The sequence below is a fragment of the Vanessa tameamea genome, chromosome 11 (genome assembly GCF_037043105.1).
Source record: "Vanessa tameamea isolate UH-Manoa-2023 chromosome 11, ilVanTame1 primary haplotype, whole genome shotgun sequence".
NCBI lineage: Eukaryota > Metazoa > Arthropoda > Insecta > Lepidoptera > Nymphalidae > Vanessa > Vanessa tameamea.
The window spans coordinates 7,524,580-7,538,453 of NC_087319.1; the positions used below are offsets into that span (position 1 = coordinate 7,524,580).

The 13,874-nt window shown below is 29.4% G+C and overlaps 2 protein-coding genes across 3 annotated transcripts in view; both read right to left on the bottom strand.

Moving 5' to 3' along the window:
- LOC113402505 (probable oligoribonuclease) overlaps positions 1 to 13,874 on the bottom strand; it is a 211,104-nt gene that overhangs the window by 114,739 nt on the left and 82,491 nt on the right. The gene's annotated exons all lie outside the window — the stretch shown is intronic.
- LOC113402594 (serine proteinase stubble) overlaps positions 1 to 13,874 on the bottom strand; it is a 115,787-nt gene that overhangs the window by 100,765 nt on the left and 1,148 nt on the right. For both annotated transcript variants that reach the window (XM_026642889.2, XM_026642887.2), the window contains exon 2: positions 1,960 to 2,038. In XM_026642889.2, the coding sequence (XP_026498674.2) occupies positions 1,960 to 1,981 (22 nt within the window). In that variant the 5' untranslated portion in view covers positions 1,982 to 2,038. The remainder of the gene's footprint in view (positions 1 to 1,959; positions 2,039 to 13,874) is intronic.

Genomic DNA, 13,874 nt, shown 5'->3' on the forward strand with positions numbered 1-13,874 from the left:
TTAAATACATTATGTTTTTTTTGTCTGATTTCGCATTGAAAGGTTTTAAACAGTTGTACATTTAATTGTTTTGCAACAAAACTAAAGATAATTTATTATCTCACATAAATTAGACTTAATTATTATTAATTTAAAATTATTGTTGCGAAATAATTATCTATTTATACAAGTTCCTGTTATATTAAAGATCAGTGACTTCTTGATCTTTAACACTTTCAGTCTTGCCTTATTTAAAAGTACAGATATGTAAAAGAAATCTACAGAATGACTTGCTTAATAGAAAACTCAATAAAATCAACATTTTAATAGTAAATCATCATCTCGTTAATATCCCACAAGATAACATCTCCTCTTCAGTTAACAGAAGTTGTAGAGCTCTTTCCACGAAGCTGCTCTAATTGCAAAACAAATTCAATGAACCCAGTCCGACCTAAATTTATTTTTTTATATATATTGGTAGATTAAACGTCCTATGATGACGCTATCGTTAAACTGAACACAAGTCTCACGTTCATTTAAAACTTACCTAACATATCGTATTGAGACTAATTCGCAAGCTTTTGGTCGGTTTATTACAATACTTTATTGTTCCAATAAAGAGAATAAATTTATCAAAAGGTTGACCTTTTCAAAAGTATTTCATGCAGTCACGACGCTGTTATAGTTTTATTGAATGTACTTGTATTTAAAAAGTATGTCACTCAACGACCCATAAACTATCCGTATTGAAGAAATCGTCGATCTATTTCAAGCTGTGTTGCTGACAGAAGGACAGACCAAACACTTTCGCATATGTCAAATAAATCATATGTTACATTTCAGAACTACACACCTTGAAAAATATTTTTATTTATTTTCTTTAGATCGATTACGTGTTATAAGAAGGCAGTATGTGTGCACATGTAGATAGATATTTTCGTGAATATGTGTAGTGTATATGAAAATCATTATTTGTTTATCATATTTTTTTTTATAATTGAATTGTTATAGATCATAAAGAATAGAATCATATTCCAATTATAATTCAATTCAACCAATTCAAGTTTTTATTAAAAAAAATCAAATAGAAAAAAGTAAGAATACTGTTGTCCTCAAAAGAGTTAAATGGAAACTCAATATTGTGAGCGAACTTAACTATTTTTATTAGTTTAGTATTACAATGATTGTTTAATACATTATTTAAGCTACAATTTATATGCGCCATAAATTCGTTTATTTGGGTATCGCGAACAGCGATCTATTTATGTGCCCGTTATAAATCATTTATAAGAAAAAAAAAGGATAATACATCGACTATTACCATAATTTATTACAAATATGATATAATGCTACACCAAGAACCGGTACCGAAAAGGTACCGGAAGAAAAGGTACTGGTTAGGTACCTTTGTAGTATTGTAGTTTATAGATAGAAGGTCAAGCTAAAAAAAAAATTTTGACCGTCGTGGGACGAAGATTAGAATCATCGAAATTGATGATTATTGAAATAATTTATAATTAAAGAAAATCAATCAATACAGTGATTATTGACAATCCCGTACTAATTAAGACAAAAATAAATTTAAATAAATAACTGAACTATGGTTTATCATTTACTTTCATATAGCATATAACTTTTTCACAAACAATGTGATCATTACGATTATCAGACCTATATAATATCTATTTAGTTGGTGCAAGCTAATTTTGGCATACCAATCAACATTACGTTCAAAAGTAGTAAGTATTCGGTAAGTTACTTTTGTCAAACATGGCCGCCCGTTGAACCATCATGTCATTTAGTTTCATGGATTTATTATCGAAATATCTCGATTATACCAATTGTGCGTATATATGTTGTCGAATAAAAAAAAACATTATTTTTTAACGATCTATAATTGTGGATAGGTATCGATCGGGTCTATCGTAGACCTAGATAGATTTGGAAGTAGCTTCAAAAATAATAAATGCGTGTACGTACCGGGTGCGCGGGCGGCATGCATGTGTCGAACGCGCGCGCTCGCGGCGCATCACCGCACTTGCACTGTCTGCAACACGCCCTGCAACATGCACATGATACATAAAAAAAACACTCTCCGTTACATTCACTCTATGAAATCAAATTTATTTGATATTTGGCTTTTAAGCCAGATCTTGTATTCTAAATTTAAACAATTGTGTTCAGATTTAATAAATAAATTAAAAAAAACTTATTAAAGCATAATTGATTTATAATAATTAATTATTATCACTGTTAGTAGTTTTCTGGTATGTTTTATAAGTTTAAATAATGCTTATTTTATTTATATGATATACAAAATACAGAAGGAACGTGCGGAACATTATAATAAAACCTTACATAAAAGCGAATACAAATTCAAAAACGAGTAATAAATCCCGGTACCGCGAAACGACGCGTCATTTTTTACTAAATCTAATATAAATAACCAATTAAAATGACAGCACTTTGGACGAATTAATAAAACGGAAATTTTATTTTTATTTTTATACGCTTTTGTTGCTTCACTATAATATTCCACGGGCTCCATCTACCTTTTGTACAATAGGTATAATAATAATAATCATAATATACCTAAATATTAATGGAGGAAAATTAATATATGTTGTGTAGTTTATTAAAAAACTTATTTATTAAAAAATAGAAGTATAGGTCTCTGTTCTATCTTCTAACTAATATTGATTCGTAATATTTGAAGTGGTTTTTAAACGCAACATACATCAAAAGAAACCGTTTCTCAAAACCCACATTTCACGTCGATTAGTTTTTAAAGATAAAAGTAACGTGACTTTAAATAAAAATTTTAATATATTTAGAATAAATTATCAATTAAGATCGTTCGAGACACACATAACTCGTTATAAATTAAATATTATATTTTATAAAAAAAAAACGACTCCATTTAAAATTATGCCTAACTATTTAAACACGAATATTTAAAAATCAATTTAATTTAATTCGTGTTGCTCTTCATGTATAATATTTAAATGTTATTATAATTTTATTTATAAAATTTACAAAATTTATTCTAATCAGAGTACAAAAAGCGTTTATTTGTATTTTTTGTTTCTTATATTTTACTAGAAAACATAGCGCAAGCGTTGTCTATGTATACAAAAACGAAACACCACTCACTGATTAATCACGAAATCTCAGAAACTATAACACTTACTAACTCGAAATTCCTTATAGGGTGTAGACTTTCGCTAAGATTTTACTAAATTTACGGATTTTACGAAACTATACCCCTAGGGGGGAAAACGGGGGTTGGAAGATTGTGCTTTATAAATTTAAAGGTAAAGTCGCAGTTTCAGCTAGTCGTTTTATAATTAGTGATATATCAAATCTACATTATCTTATCTTCTACTATATTTATATGATTTTTTTTTCTTTGTTCGTCAATCACGTAAAAGTTACGGAACGTATGTGTATAAGACAAATTGATACGGATTCGTCTGTAGATGGTTAAAGGCAATTAACTATTAATTCCGTTCTTTCATTCCCTTTTTTTTTAATTCAACGTTAATTTAATATCCAGCGAAGCGGGCGGGTAATTCTATACATCATGAGGATAATCTCCCTTAGGATACCTTTTTTCAAACGATTGACGTACAAAGAAAAAAAAACATTACATACTCGTATATATGTATAGATAGCTCTCCTATGTTATTGCCTTCACTGGTGACAGGAAATGATTCGTTTTCCCCGAGAGATTTAGAATTGGAATTCAACAGGAAAATGCTGCTAGCATTCTTGCCGACATTCCACGCGGTCATGATTTGTACATCATCTATTTTTAATTTCACGAGTACACCGTAAGTCCGGATTTAAGAAATTATTATCTATATACGAATAATTACTAACAGAAAAATTATAAAAGTTTCGTCTATCTATCCGTTCACATAATGGAAAAAATACAAAATACATCATGACTAAAAATATTACCTAGGTCAAGAGCTATTAGGTAATGGAATTAATGTGTATCGGAAATATTTATTCGGATTTTATTTGAAATCAAGCATGTTTGACGTTTGTAATTTAAATACTGTCTAAAATTGTATTACAATAGTTAAAAATCCCAAGTGATAAAACTATATATTCAGAAATTAATTCATTTATCAAAGTCAATTAAAAATTCAAATATTCACATGATATTAAAAATATGTACCTAATCTTAAAAGAAATAGAATTCCCAAAACACCGTTATGTCGTCATTAAAAACTGCTAATTTTATAATTAATAATATAATCTGTGGAATTTACTCGCATTATATTAATTCTTCTTCACGCTCTGGTTTCAATATTCTTAAATGATGTATGTATTCTTGTATACACAAATATAGTATAAATTCTAAGGAGAGAGTAGATTTTCTTACACGTCAGTGTCAGAGGATAATTAAAACATATCGCTTTCTTCATTTACATACATAATACGTATTGTTTTTAGTATTTTAGAAACACACTTTCTGCTTTACTTTATTTCAAATACTTAATGGGAAAATTTTTGGTGGGATTATTAATAAACAAACACACATGATTATATTTCAATCCACGAGACGTGTGATATTCTAATTTCTTAACGAAAAATATAATCAATAAAACCAAATCTTATGAATATTAATTTGTAGATCTTCATTGTAATTCGACAAAATACTCGAGCGTTCTTGTAGAGAAGCACTAGTTTAATATAAATAACTTACACAAATGGCTTATGGTAAAAACTTAGGCTTCCGTAAGACAATACGTGACGCTACTTAAAGATAACAAGGTCGATTTGCGGTGTGCAGATTACTCCTATTTTCTCATAACGGTTCAATCATAGTCACTTTAGAACTGAGGTCTGTTGAAATGCAATTGATATATTATACACAGAACTTGTATAGATAATTAGAATACAATAATGTTTGTAAGGTTGTATAAAATTACTAAACTATATTTTGTGTTTTAAATCAGATATGCTTATTCGTTTTCTATAACTAGAATGATAAGGAATTTGTTGTGTAACATCTATTGACGTGCTTCGGAGATAAAAACGTTTCGTATGCCGAGACGATACGGCACGGCATGACGTGCCGCCGCCGCTACTTCGTGTTTACACGGCACGTATACTATAAACATCGTTGCGATTATTATAATAATAACAAAATATTTATGATTTTAATAATTAAACTATAATTTTTTATTTCTTTATTTTCTTTACTTACAAATTATTTCAATAACCATTAATTTCGATGTTTCATATCTAATGGGAGTCCCGTGACGGCCATATTTTAATTAGTGTAGTTCACACACTGTTTCGCCAAATAAATGGTATAAGCGGATGAATATAATGAATAACGATGCGATACAATGTTGCACACCTCGAATGGGATGCGGCGTGTCATTGTTCTATTATTACCAGAAAGTAAAAACAGCAATTCACAGCTTTAATTAATTCCATCGACTTTATATGATAAAAACTACGTTAATGACATGAGGACATTCCATACCAATAAACATTTCTTCACAAATTGACGTCACTTTACGTAAACTAATAATAAACAAAAGTTATATTTTTTTAATTGTTTTTTTGAATACGCGCAAGCTATCTCTTGTAAAACTTTCGAACTCAATATTTCAGTGAAATTTCTGTGTTTTTTTTTGATACATTTCATTTTAGGCATAGACCATATGTTATTGTAAACATTACAATAAATTCGATGAATTCTTCATCAACGGAAAATATATATATATAGTTGTTTTTCGTACGTAGATTACCACCCTTAATGGTGAGGGTAGTTTAAAAAAAGGATTGCGGGTAATATAAATATTACCCGCAATCCTTTTTTTAAACCTACAGTATATTTCTACAAGAAGTTAAAACTCACACCCCACTATTATTTAAGCATGCTTCTAAATAATATCGAAAAGTAATAATTATATATCTGGTTTCATATAACCGATATAAGTTTAATTGGTTACGAGTAATTGATATTCGCACTACAACATATCCGAGACACGTTCTCAAATAGCTTGTCGCTTTTGTTTAATTATCCATGCAGAATTAAGTTCCGAGGCTCGAGTTTATCTTGCGTAACGGCACGTGTGATTTTGACAAATCTTATAACTGGACCGAGCGCGGGAAACTGGAAAAGGTTTAATTGTATTATAATTACTCGGGTCGCTGACCGAACAGCTGTTATGTGAGGTCAGTCCACTTTTCAATTATTATCATTTCGAATATTGAAACAAAGGAAATATGATAATTGGTATATTTTTAGTCAATTTGAGTTAAAACACGCGACTTCTTTTGACTAGACTTTATATACCGTTAGAATAGATTCTTTTCTGACAAGTTTTTTCAAGAGTATGCAAAAAAATTACTCACATGTTATTAAATTAAGGTCACTGCTTCGCGGCTTATTAAGCATATTAAGTAGTTTTGTAATAGTTATTTTATATATAAGAAGAGTTAAAAGCTAGCATAGTCTTTATTTAAAAAAAAAAAACAGATAAGTATATCCAGGTAACAAAAAATTGACAAAATATCATTAAATTAATGCATTTAGTTCAGGATTGCTAAATTATAACAATGGACCTCAATAATTAGCCAGGTAAATAATTCTGAAATTATTACAAAACTTTCTCACTAATAACTAGGAAACGGAATGTTCTGTCTGAAGTTCAGAGATTATTCCACTAACCATCGAGTATGCCATGACTTGATAGATGAAGCAAAGTCGTGAACGAACGTCTTCTGGTAATAAATGTACTTACACAGAATTGATCATCAATAGTGTTTGCTTGTCCGAATACTCTAAAATTTTTGGTTGAAAAACATTAATTTCATCTCTCTTGTATCAGCTTATACCCAAAGACTTTGTTATACTAGCATATTCACGTCATTATTGCAATAAGTGAAAATATTGGATAAACGTAATACAAAAAAAGCATATAACCATCTTTTATTAATGACATAGTTTCATCTAAGGACGATTTCGCCTCGATTGGACGAAGTATACCAATACGTCAATAGATTTCACTGATTGGCTCACAAAGAACAAAAACATCAATACATATGTAGAAGTTAAGATTTTTCCAGGATAGTTAAAACTCTATGTCCAAAGTCCATAATATATATTATAGCACCTTACACAAAAAACTAAAACCATTTAATTTCCTCCATTGTCGTTCGAAGTTAGTAAATGCGAATTCCCGGAAAACATGAAAATTGTACTTTTGTTTAAACATTTAAAAAGGTATAATTATTCTTAACTTGCTTAATTTATCGCAAGAGAATTGTATGTTTTGTTAATTTCATATTGAAGTTAAAAATGTTGTTATTTAGTTGAATAATTACCCACTCATTCTTTTATTTCGACTTTTGTCATAATTTATTAATATTGAATCTTATAACAGAATTGAATACAATTGATAAATAAAGTAAATAAATGATTATATTATAAATCTAATATCCGTAATTAATATTATAAATATAATTTTTGCATATACATTGGCAGGGGTACGGAAAAAGATAAAGGGTAATTAAAGCTAGTAAAATGCCAACCCGACCCCCCTTCTTCCCTTCCTGCCTGCGGCGGAGAGGTCTTCCAGACGACGGCTTATCCGCGAGCAGAAACTATTTAATTCAAATAGTACAGTTTGACGTTAATCAACACTATATACGATGCTATTTTTCTATGTGTCTTTAAACGTGTTCTTCTACGACCTCTTAGTTTGGAAGTACATTAAACCACGTTTAAAATTTAAGTATTATTAGTTACCCGTCGGTTCATATGAACTTTTACACTGTGTTCAATAAATATTTAACGATGTCGTAAAATACCCACACACGACACTTGACTTGATAAGGTGACCGCTTAATTTAGACAAGTCGTTACTTTTATCTAAGCACATGAAAGCCTTAGAGCACGGAAACAAGATTGGATCAGATTAAATTTCATCGTATTTTGTAAAAAATACTCATACTGAGATCTGTGTATTCTGGATCTGTTTAGAACTAGAATTTAGATCCTATTCGAAGATCGAGGCATCAAAACCGACCTAGTAAACCTCAGTTTTAATATGCTTAGTCATCTTGTGTTTGCAGGTGAAGGAAAATATCGTGACTAATCCTGCATAAGTAAGAATATAAGTTGAAAAATGATCACATATGTGTCCAAACCACATTGGTGCAGCACGGTGGAAAGACCGAAAGCCTTCTCTGTACAAAAAAAATTACATCTGATACGTTTACGAGCTACTTTTACTGATACTATTTTGTGATAGTCTAAATGTACTATTAGATCCCGGTAATCTTACATCAGGTATATTTTAAATTATAAAGATATAACTGTTTTAACATCAAATTATCCGTTATCATTTACAACACAAAAATTACTATATCATTGTAGTATCTGCTTGTGGATAACACACAGACATGCTTAATAAAGCCCGAAAACTAGTTAATATTTTAGTGTGTAAGTAGAGTATTGATATCACTGAATTCATATATGTCAAATAAAAGCAGTGTATAATAAGAACATCTATTATTTTCCAATCTATTATTCGGACTGGATGCAGATAGCAGATAACTTCAACGTACCTTGGAAGAGTTCTATGTTCAACAGTGGACTGCAACTTGGCTGAATAATAATAATCATTATATTATAGAAAATAGGTATAATAATCTTAGATGACTTTGTGAAATCCCGTCTGAATAGGTACCATCCTACACATCATATATTCTACCACCAAGCAGCAATACTTGGTATTGTTATGTTCCGGTTTGTAGGGTGAATGAGCCAATGTAACTGTGCATCTGTAGTTACACTGGCTCACAGTGTAACTACAGACAAGGGACATAGCATCTCACATCTCAAGGTTGGTGGTGCATTGGCGATGTCAGGAATGGTTAATGGGCAATGGTGGTCCACTTACCATCGGGTGGTCTACTTGCACGACCGCCTACCTATGCCATGAAAAATTATTATAATATAATCAATACAAAATATAATCAAGCCATTTTTTTTATTTAAGTAGACTTTTACAAGATGGTACTATTAATTCGACAAGCGTTACAGCAGTGGTGGAGTAGAATCGGCACGCAGATAAAAATATGGTTTTTAAAAAACAACATCGTACAATTTAGTCCTTTCTACGCGACATCATTCAACCTTTTCATTTTTTTACATCATGTCATATATTCTGATACAAAATAAAGTAAAAGACTTTACGAATGAGTTTATTTTTAGTAAAATCACAAGTCGTTTAAATAAAAACGTCTTAATCACAATTACATCGATCAATTTCTTTCACTAGAGGCGTATAAAATAAATTAAAAAATGGTAATGGTTAAAAAGCATTATTTTCTAAGTGTGTTCCTACCCTTACTATCTCTATTAGGCTTACAATAGTGATTACATTACACGGACATCATCAATCTATAAAATCTATAGGCTATGATTACAGCCAGCGAGGCAGCTCCACTCGAACCGGTGGCGCGGGTTCAGGTTCCGGATAAAGTAATCTCTATTAGACTAACCGACCACATAGACAAACGCCATTCGTCACATAACATATGTATAGTTTTTAACCAAACATATAAATAAAGCCTGGCAACATTTTAAATTTGTGTGGGAGTATTTTCACTTCTTTATTGGAATGAATATTTTATTCTTTACGTAAGAGACACAATTTTTTTTGTAAAAGATAACAAAATAAATGTATACATTTTCGTATTGATATTTTTATTATCTTGTGTTACAAAAGATAAAATATGTTTAATTAAACACTTTCATTTATTAAATCAAAATCCACTTTCTTACATATTGCTTCAAAAAATTTCAATAACTGGACTTCCAAATATTACCTCTATGAAAAAAATATACCTAAGAAATACTATCGTCAGAAGACAGAGTAGCGTATGTGTGAGTAAGCTTCAGATGCATATATTTCTTAGTATTAATACATCATGAAAAGCTAGTGCTACCTTAAACTTATCAAAACAACTGAAGGAACTTGTGACGTCTAAATTATCAAGTGAAACAAATAAACTTCAAACATATTAAAATAAACTGAAACGCGTATAATGAAGCTCCATTTCAATGTTAATTAAATACACTGTTTATATTTACTTTGTTGATTAAATGAAACTGCTCAAACCTAGTTCAATTTGCAGTTACATTAAAAATATGTCTATTATGACGGTACTTTCTATTATAAACTCGTAATAATTAATGTCGATATTTAGTTACACAAAACTAGTCCCAGTTTTAATTAAATCGAACAACAATTTATATATTTAGTTATACAATACATGCAATATTGAAATGTGGTTGAAATTAGTGTACATTTTTGTAATTATAAAGCCTTCAGCTATCCAAAGATTTTACCATTTATTTTTACGATAATAAGTAAGACGGAGAAGATGAAAACGTTTGAGAATAGCTTGATTGACGCGATACAGATTATAAAAACAATTAATTAGTAACAAATTATTTCCAATGAAAAATATTGACTCGTGGAACAGGTTTACCAGCAACATTTTCCAAATTGCAATAATTCTAATTTTTCGGGAGGAAATTTAAGTCTTCTGAAGATTAAAAGTAGGGTTGTTAAGTGTTTCATTTCACTATAAGCGGCATGTGATACGTTAATTTTCTCTCACATATATTGCGAGTGAAATAATGTGGACGCATATTAATATTACTATTGATTTTCTTATTATGATTGCATTAAATTTCGAATTTTATTTTAAAAAAACTTATAAAACGGATGAATGACAATTGTATGTATAATTTAAGAAAGTGATGTTGATATTATAGGCAAAATAAATCGTATCTTGAATTACATTACAGACTTGATGGTGCGTGCTAGACCATCTGGGTAAGTACTAACTACTCATCTGATATTCTACCGCCAAACAGCAGTACCCAGTTTTGTCGTGTTCCGGTATGAAGGGAGAGTGAGTCAATGTAACTACAGGCACAAGGGATATAAGCAATCTTGTTTGGCACACCTTAGTTCCTAAGGTTGGTGGAGCATTGGCGATGTAAGGAATAATTAATATTTCTTACAGCGCCATTATCTATGGGTGGTAGTGACCCTTACCGTCACGTGGCTCATTTGCTACCGCCTACCTATATCATAAAAAAAAAAAAAAACAAATACCATTTATTTATTTTAAGTTGCCAAAATAAAACTGTTTTAAAAGAAAATTAAATTTATAAATGTTTTAATAATTGATTAAAACCCTACTTAGTCTGTGTAATTGAAGAATCGTGTTAATAGTGTTATGTTACGGTGATAGATTTTCCAATCGATACTCAAAGGAGATTTGCAAGTTTCTCACCCGTTACATTGGTGGAATTAATGGTGTCGAGAATCGTATTACTGAAAGCAAAGTTCACAAGAACTTGAGTATCGAATTTTATTTTATTCAGTGCGTTATTACTTTTTAACAAGAAAAAACATGTTTTTCTACTATGACAGTTTGTTTTCAGTAATTTTTATTGTTGTTTTAATAACAATATCCGCTAAAAGTAAATAAATTTAATGAGTAAACGGACTAATTAAATTTATTTATTCTTTTCTTAAGAACCTTTTTGAAATCACATGAAACATAAAAATACCACTAGTAGGCCATCATTAGCCTCAAGCAATAATTTCCTAAGATACACACACATTGCAATTTTATTATATTTAATTAACTTTATGAGCTCTAATAAGAGTAGTTGATACATTTCTAAGTATTACTGTGTGCCGCAAACACTACGACATAGGGCTTCCACAATTCTGTATATCATAGGAAAAGTACTCGAACTTTGATAAAAAAATTGTTTGAAAATCAAATATTCAAAATAAGCAATTATATAAAAGAAGATTAAAAGCTCAACCAGCAGTCAAATATTTAAAATTTGCCATTTTCGTTCATGCCAAGTATTCGTTCGGAAAAACTTATAATATCAGATAAAAATGAATTGACATATAACAAATATACTATAAATTTACTATTAATTCTTTTTTTATTTATGTTATTAATTTTAAACTGTTCGATCGGTAATTTATGATTAATCGTTATAAGTGAACGATGTTATTAACATAGAATAAACTAAATTGATTTATTCAATACTGTAGGTATTGATTTTTTCAAATAATTCGTACCATTACAATTATTTTTATAATAAATAAGGGAGAGCTTATAAAAGATAAGTTATTCCAGCACTTCTTTACTTTATATAAAATGTATATCTTAGAACAGTTAAAATACATCTCAAAAATAAATGGTGTAATTGCATCTATCGAGAATCCCTTGGTCCTTATTTGAATATTTTAGTCCAAGTCCTTGCATAGCATACGTAACTAATTCAGATTCAGAGTTTCAGATTTGTTAACATCTATGGCAAATTAAATAAGTAAAATTTTACTATATAATTTACTATTTTTAATATTCACATATATCGGATACATTAAGTGGATCTATCTATTACAAAGAATTATACAAATTGTTTACTTTTATAAGAATTATTGCAAGTCTGCGCATGAGGTCGCCGCACTTGTAACTCTCACTGTGCGGGCTACTGACACACTGAAATGTAGAATCACCATGCGTTTTAGAGATTATTTTAAACATTATTTTTGCTTTTGTGATATTATTTTAAAACTGTACACTCTACAAAAGCATTACCTTTTTTTACCTTTTTTAACTACCTTTAATAATAATCTAAGTAATCTTTGTATACAAGAACATTTTTTTTATTGTATGTATTTTTATCTTGTATTGCATTATTAGATTTTAAAGTTACATCATTATATTTGTCAATTAAAGTGTTCCTTTTTCCGATGCGCTTACAATTAATTAAAAAATAATTATTATGGAATGACATTTAACTTTTTTAAATCGCAGTATCCACCTTCATCTTATGTTGTTACTATATAGTAGTTTATAGTTGCAAAAAAAATCAAAATTAGTTACGTCCTTTTTCGTCTATACTTGTTAGCCATAAAAGTCACCGGTAAACTGACAGACATATATTAAACATAGAATTTAAAACAACAAAAATATGGTAACCCTCCAGTCGTAGGAAGCAATCTTCGCTACGCCGGCTGTAGATTCGTTGCATTTTGCATGAGCATTAGATATCTACTCTATTATTCTGCATTCTGTTACACTCAATCGTTTCTTGTATGATTATGTTATTTCTTTAAATGGACTCATAGAGATATTTTTTGAATACATTAGCTATTACAATGCTTATTTTTAATTACGTATTTAACAAAATTACACAAAGTAATTCAATATGTATGTTGATTCAATAGTCAGACGGTCAATCAAAGAACAAATTCGAGTATTTAATTTTATTTATGTTAAGTCAACAACACGGTTATAAATTACCAAGCCATGAAATATTAACAGTCTGATAAAACATTTTTTTGTAATGTATGTTACAATACAATTACCATTTTTAAAATAAAAAAGTTATCATTATTTATAAAGATAGTCAAACAGTAGTAAGTGGTACTTTAAGAGATGTTGTGAAATCGTTAAAAATTATTAATTTATACTTGACAGTTTTTATGGACATTACTATTCACACGATACGTATATTAAGACATAAAATCGATATATTTGAATACCTTTACTATCCACCTATAAATATTAACGAAATTATAGAAGCAAAATTCCAAAACAAAAATAAATATTGAAATTAAAATTCGATGAGCGCGTTTAATATATACGGGTGTTGTTTCGATATTATATTGAACTGAATATTCCTATAAGTAGAACATATTTACCATCTGTCGTAATTTATGGTGTATAAATAAAAAAAACCTACATATATCTGAATAATATTCAGCTTTTGTTGTCTTCTTGAAAAATATTTCAGGGTACACGAC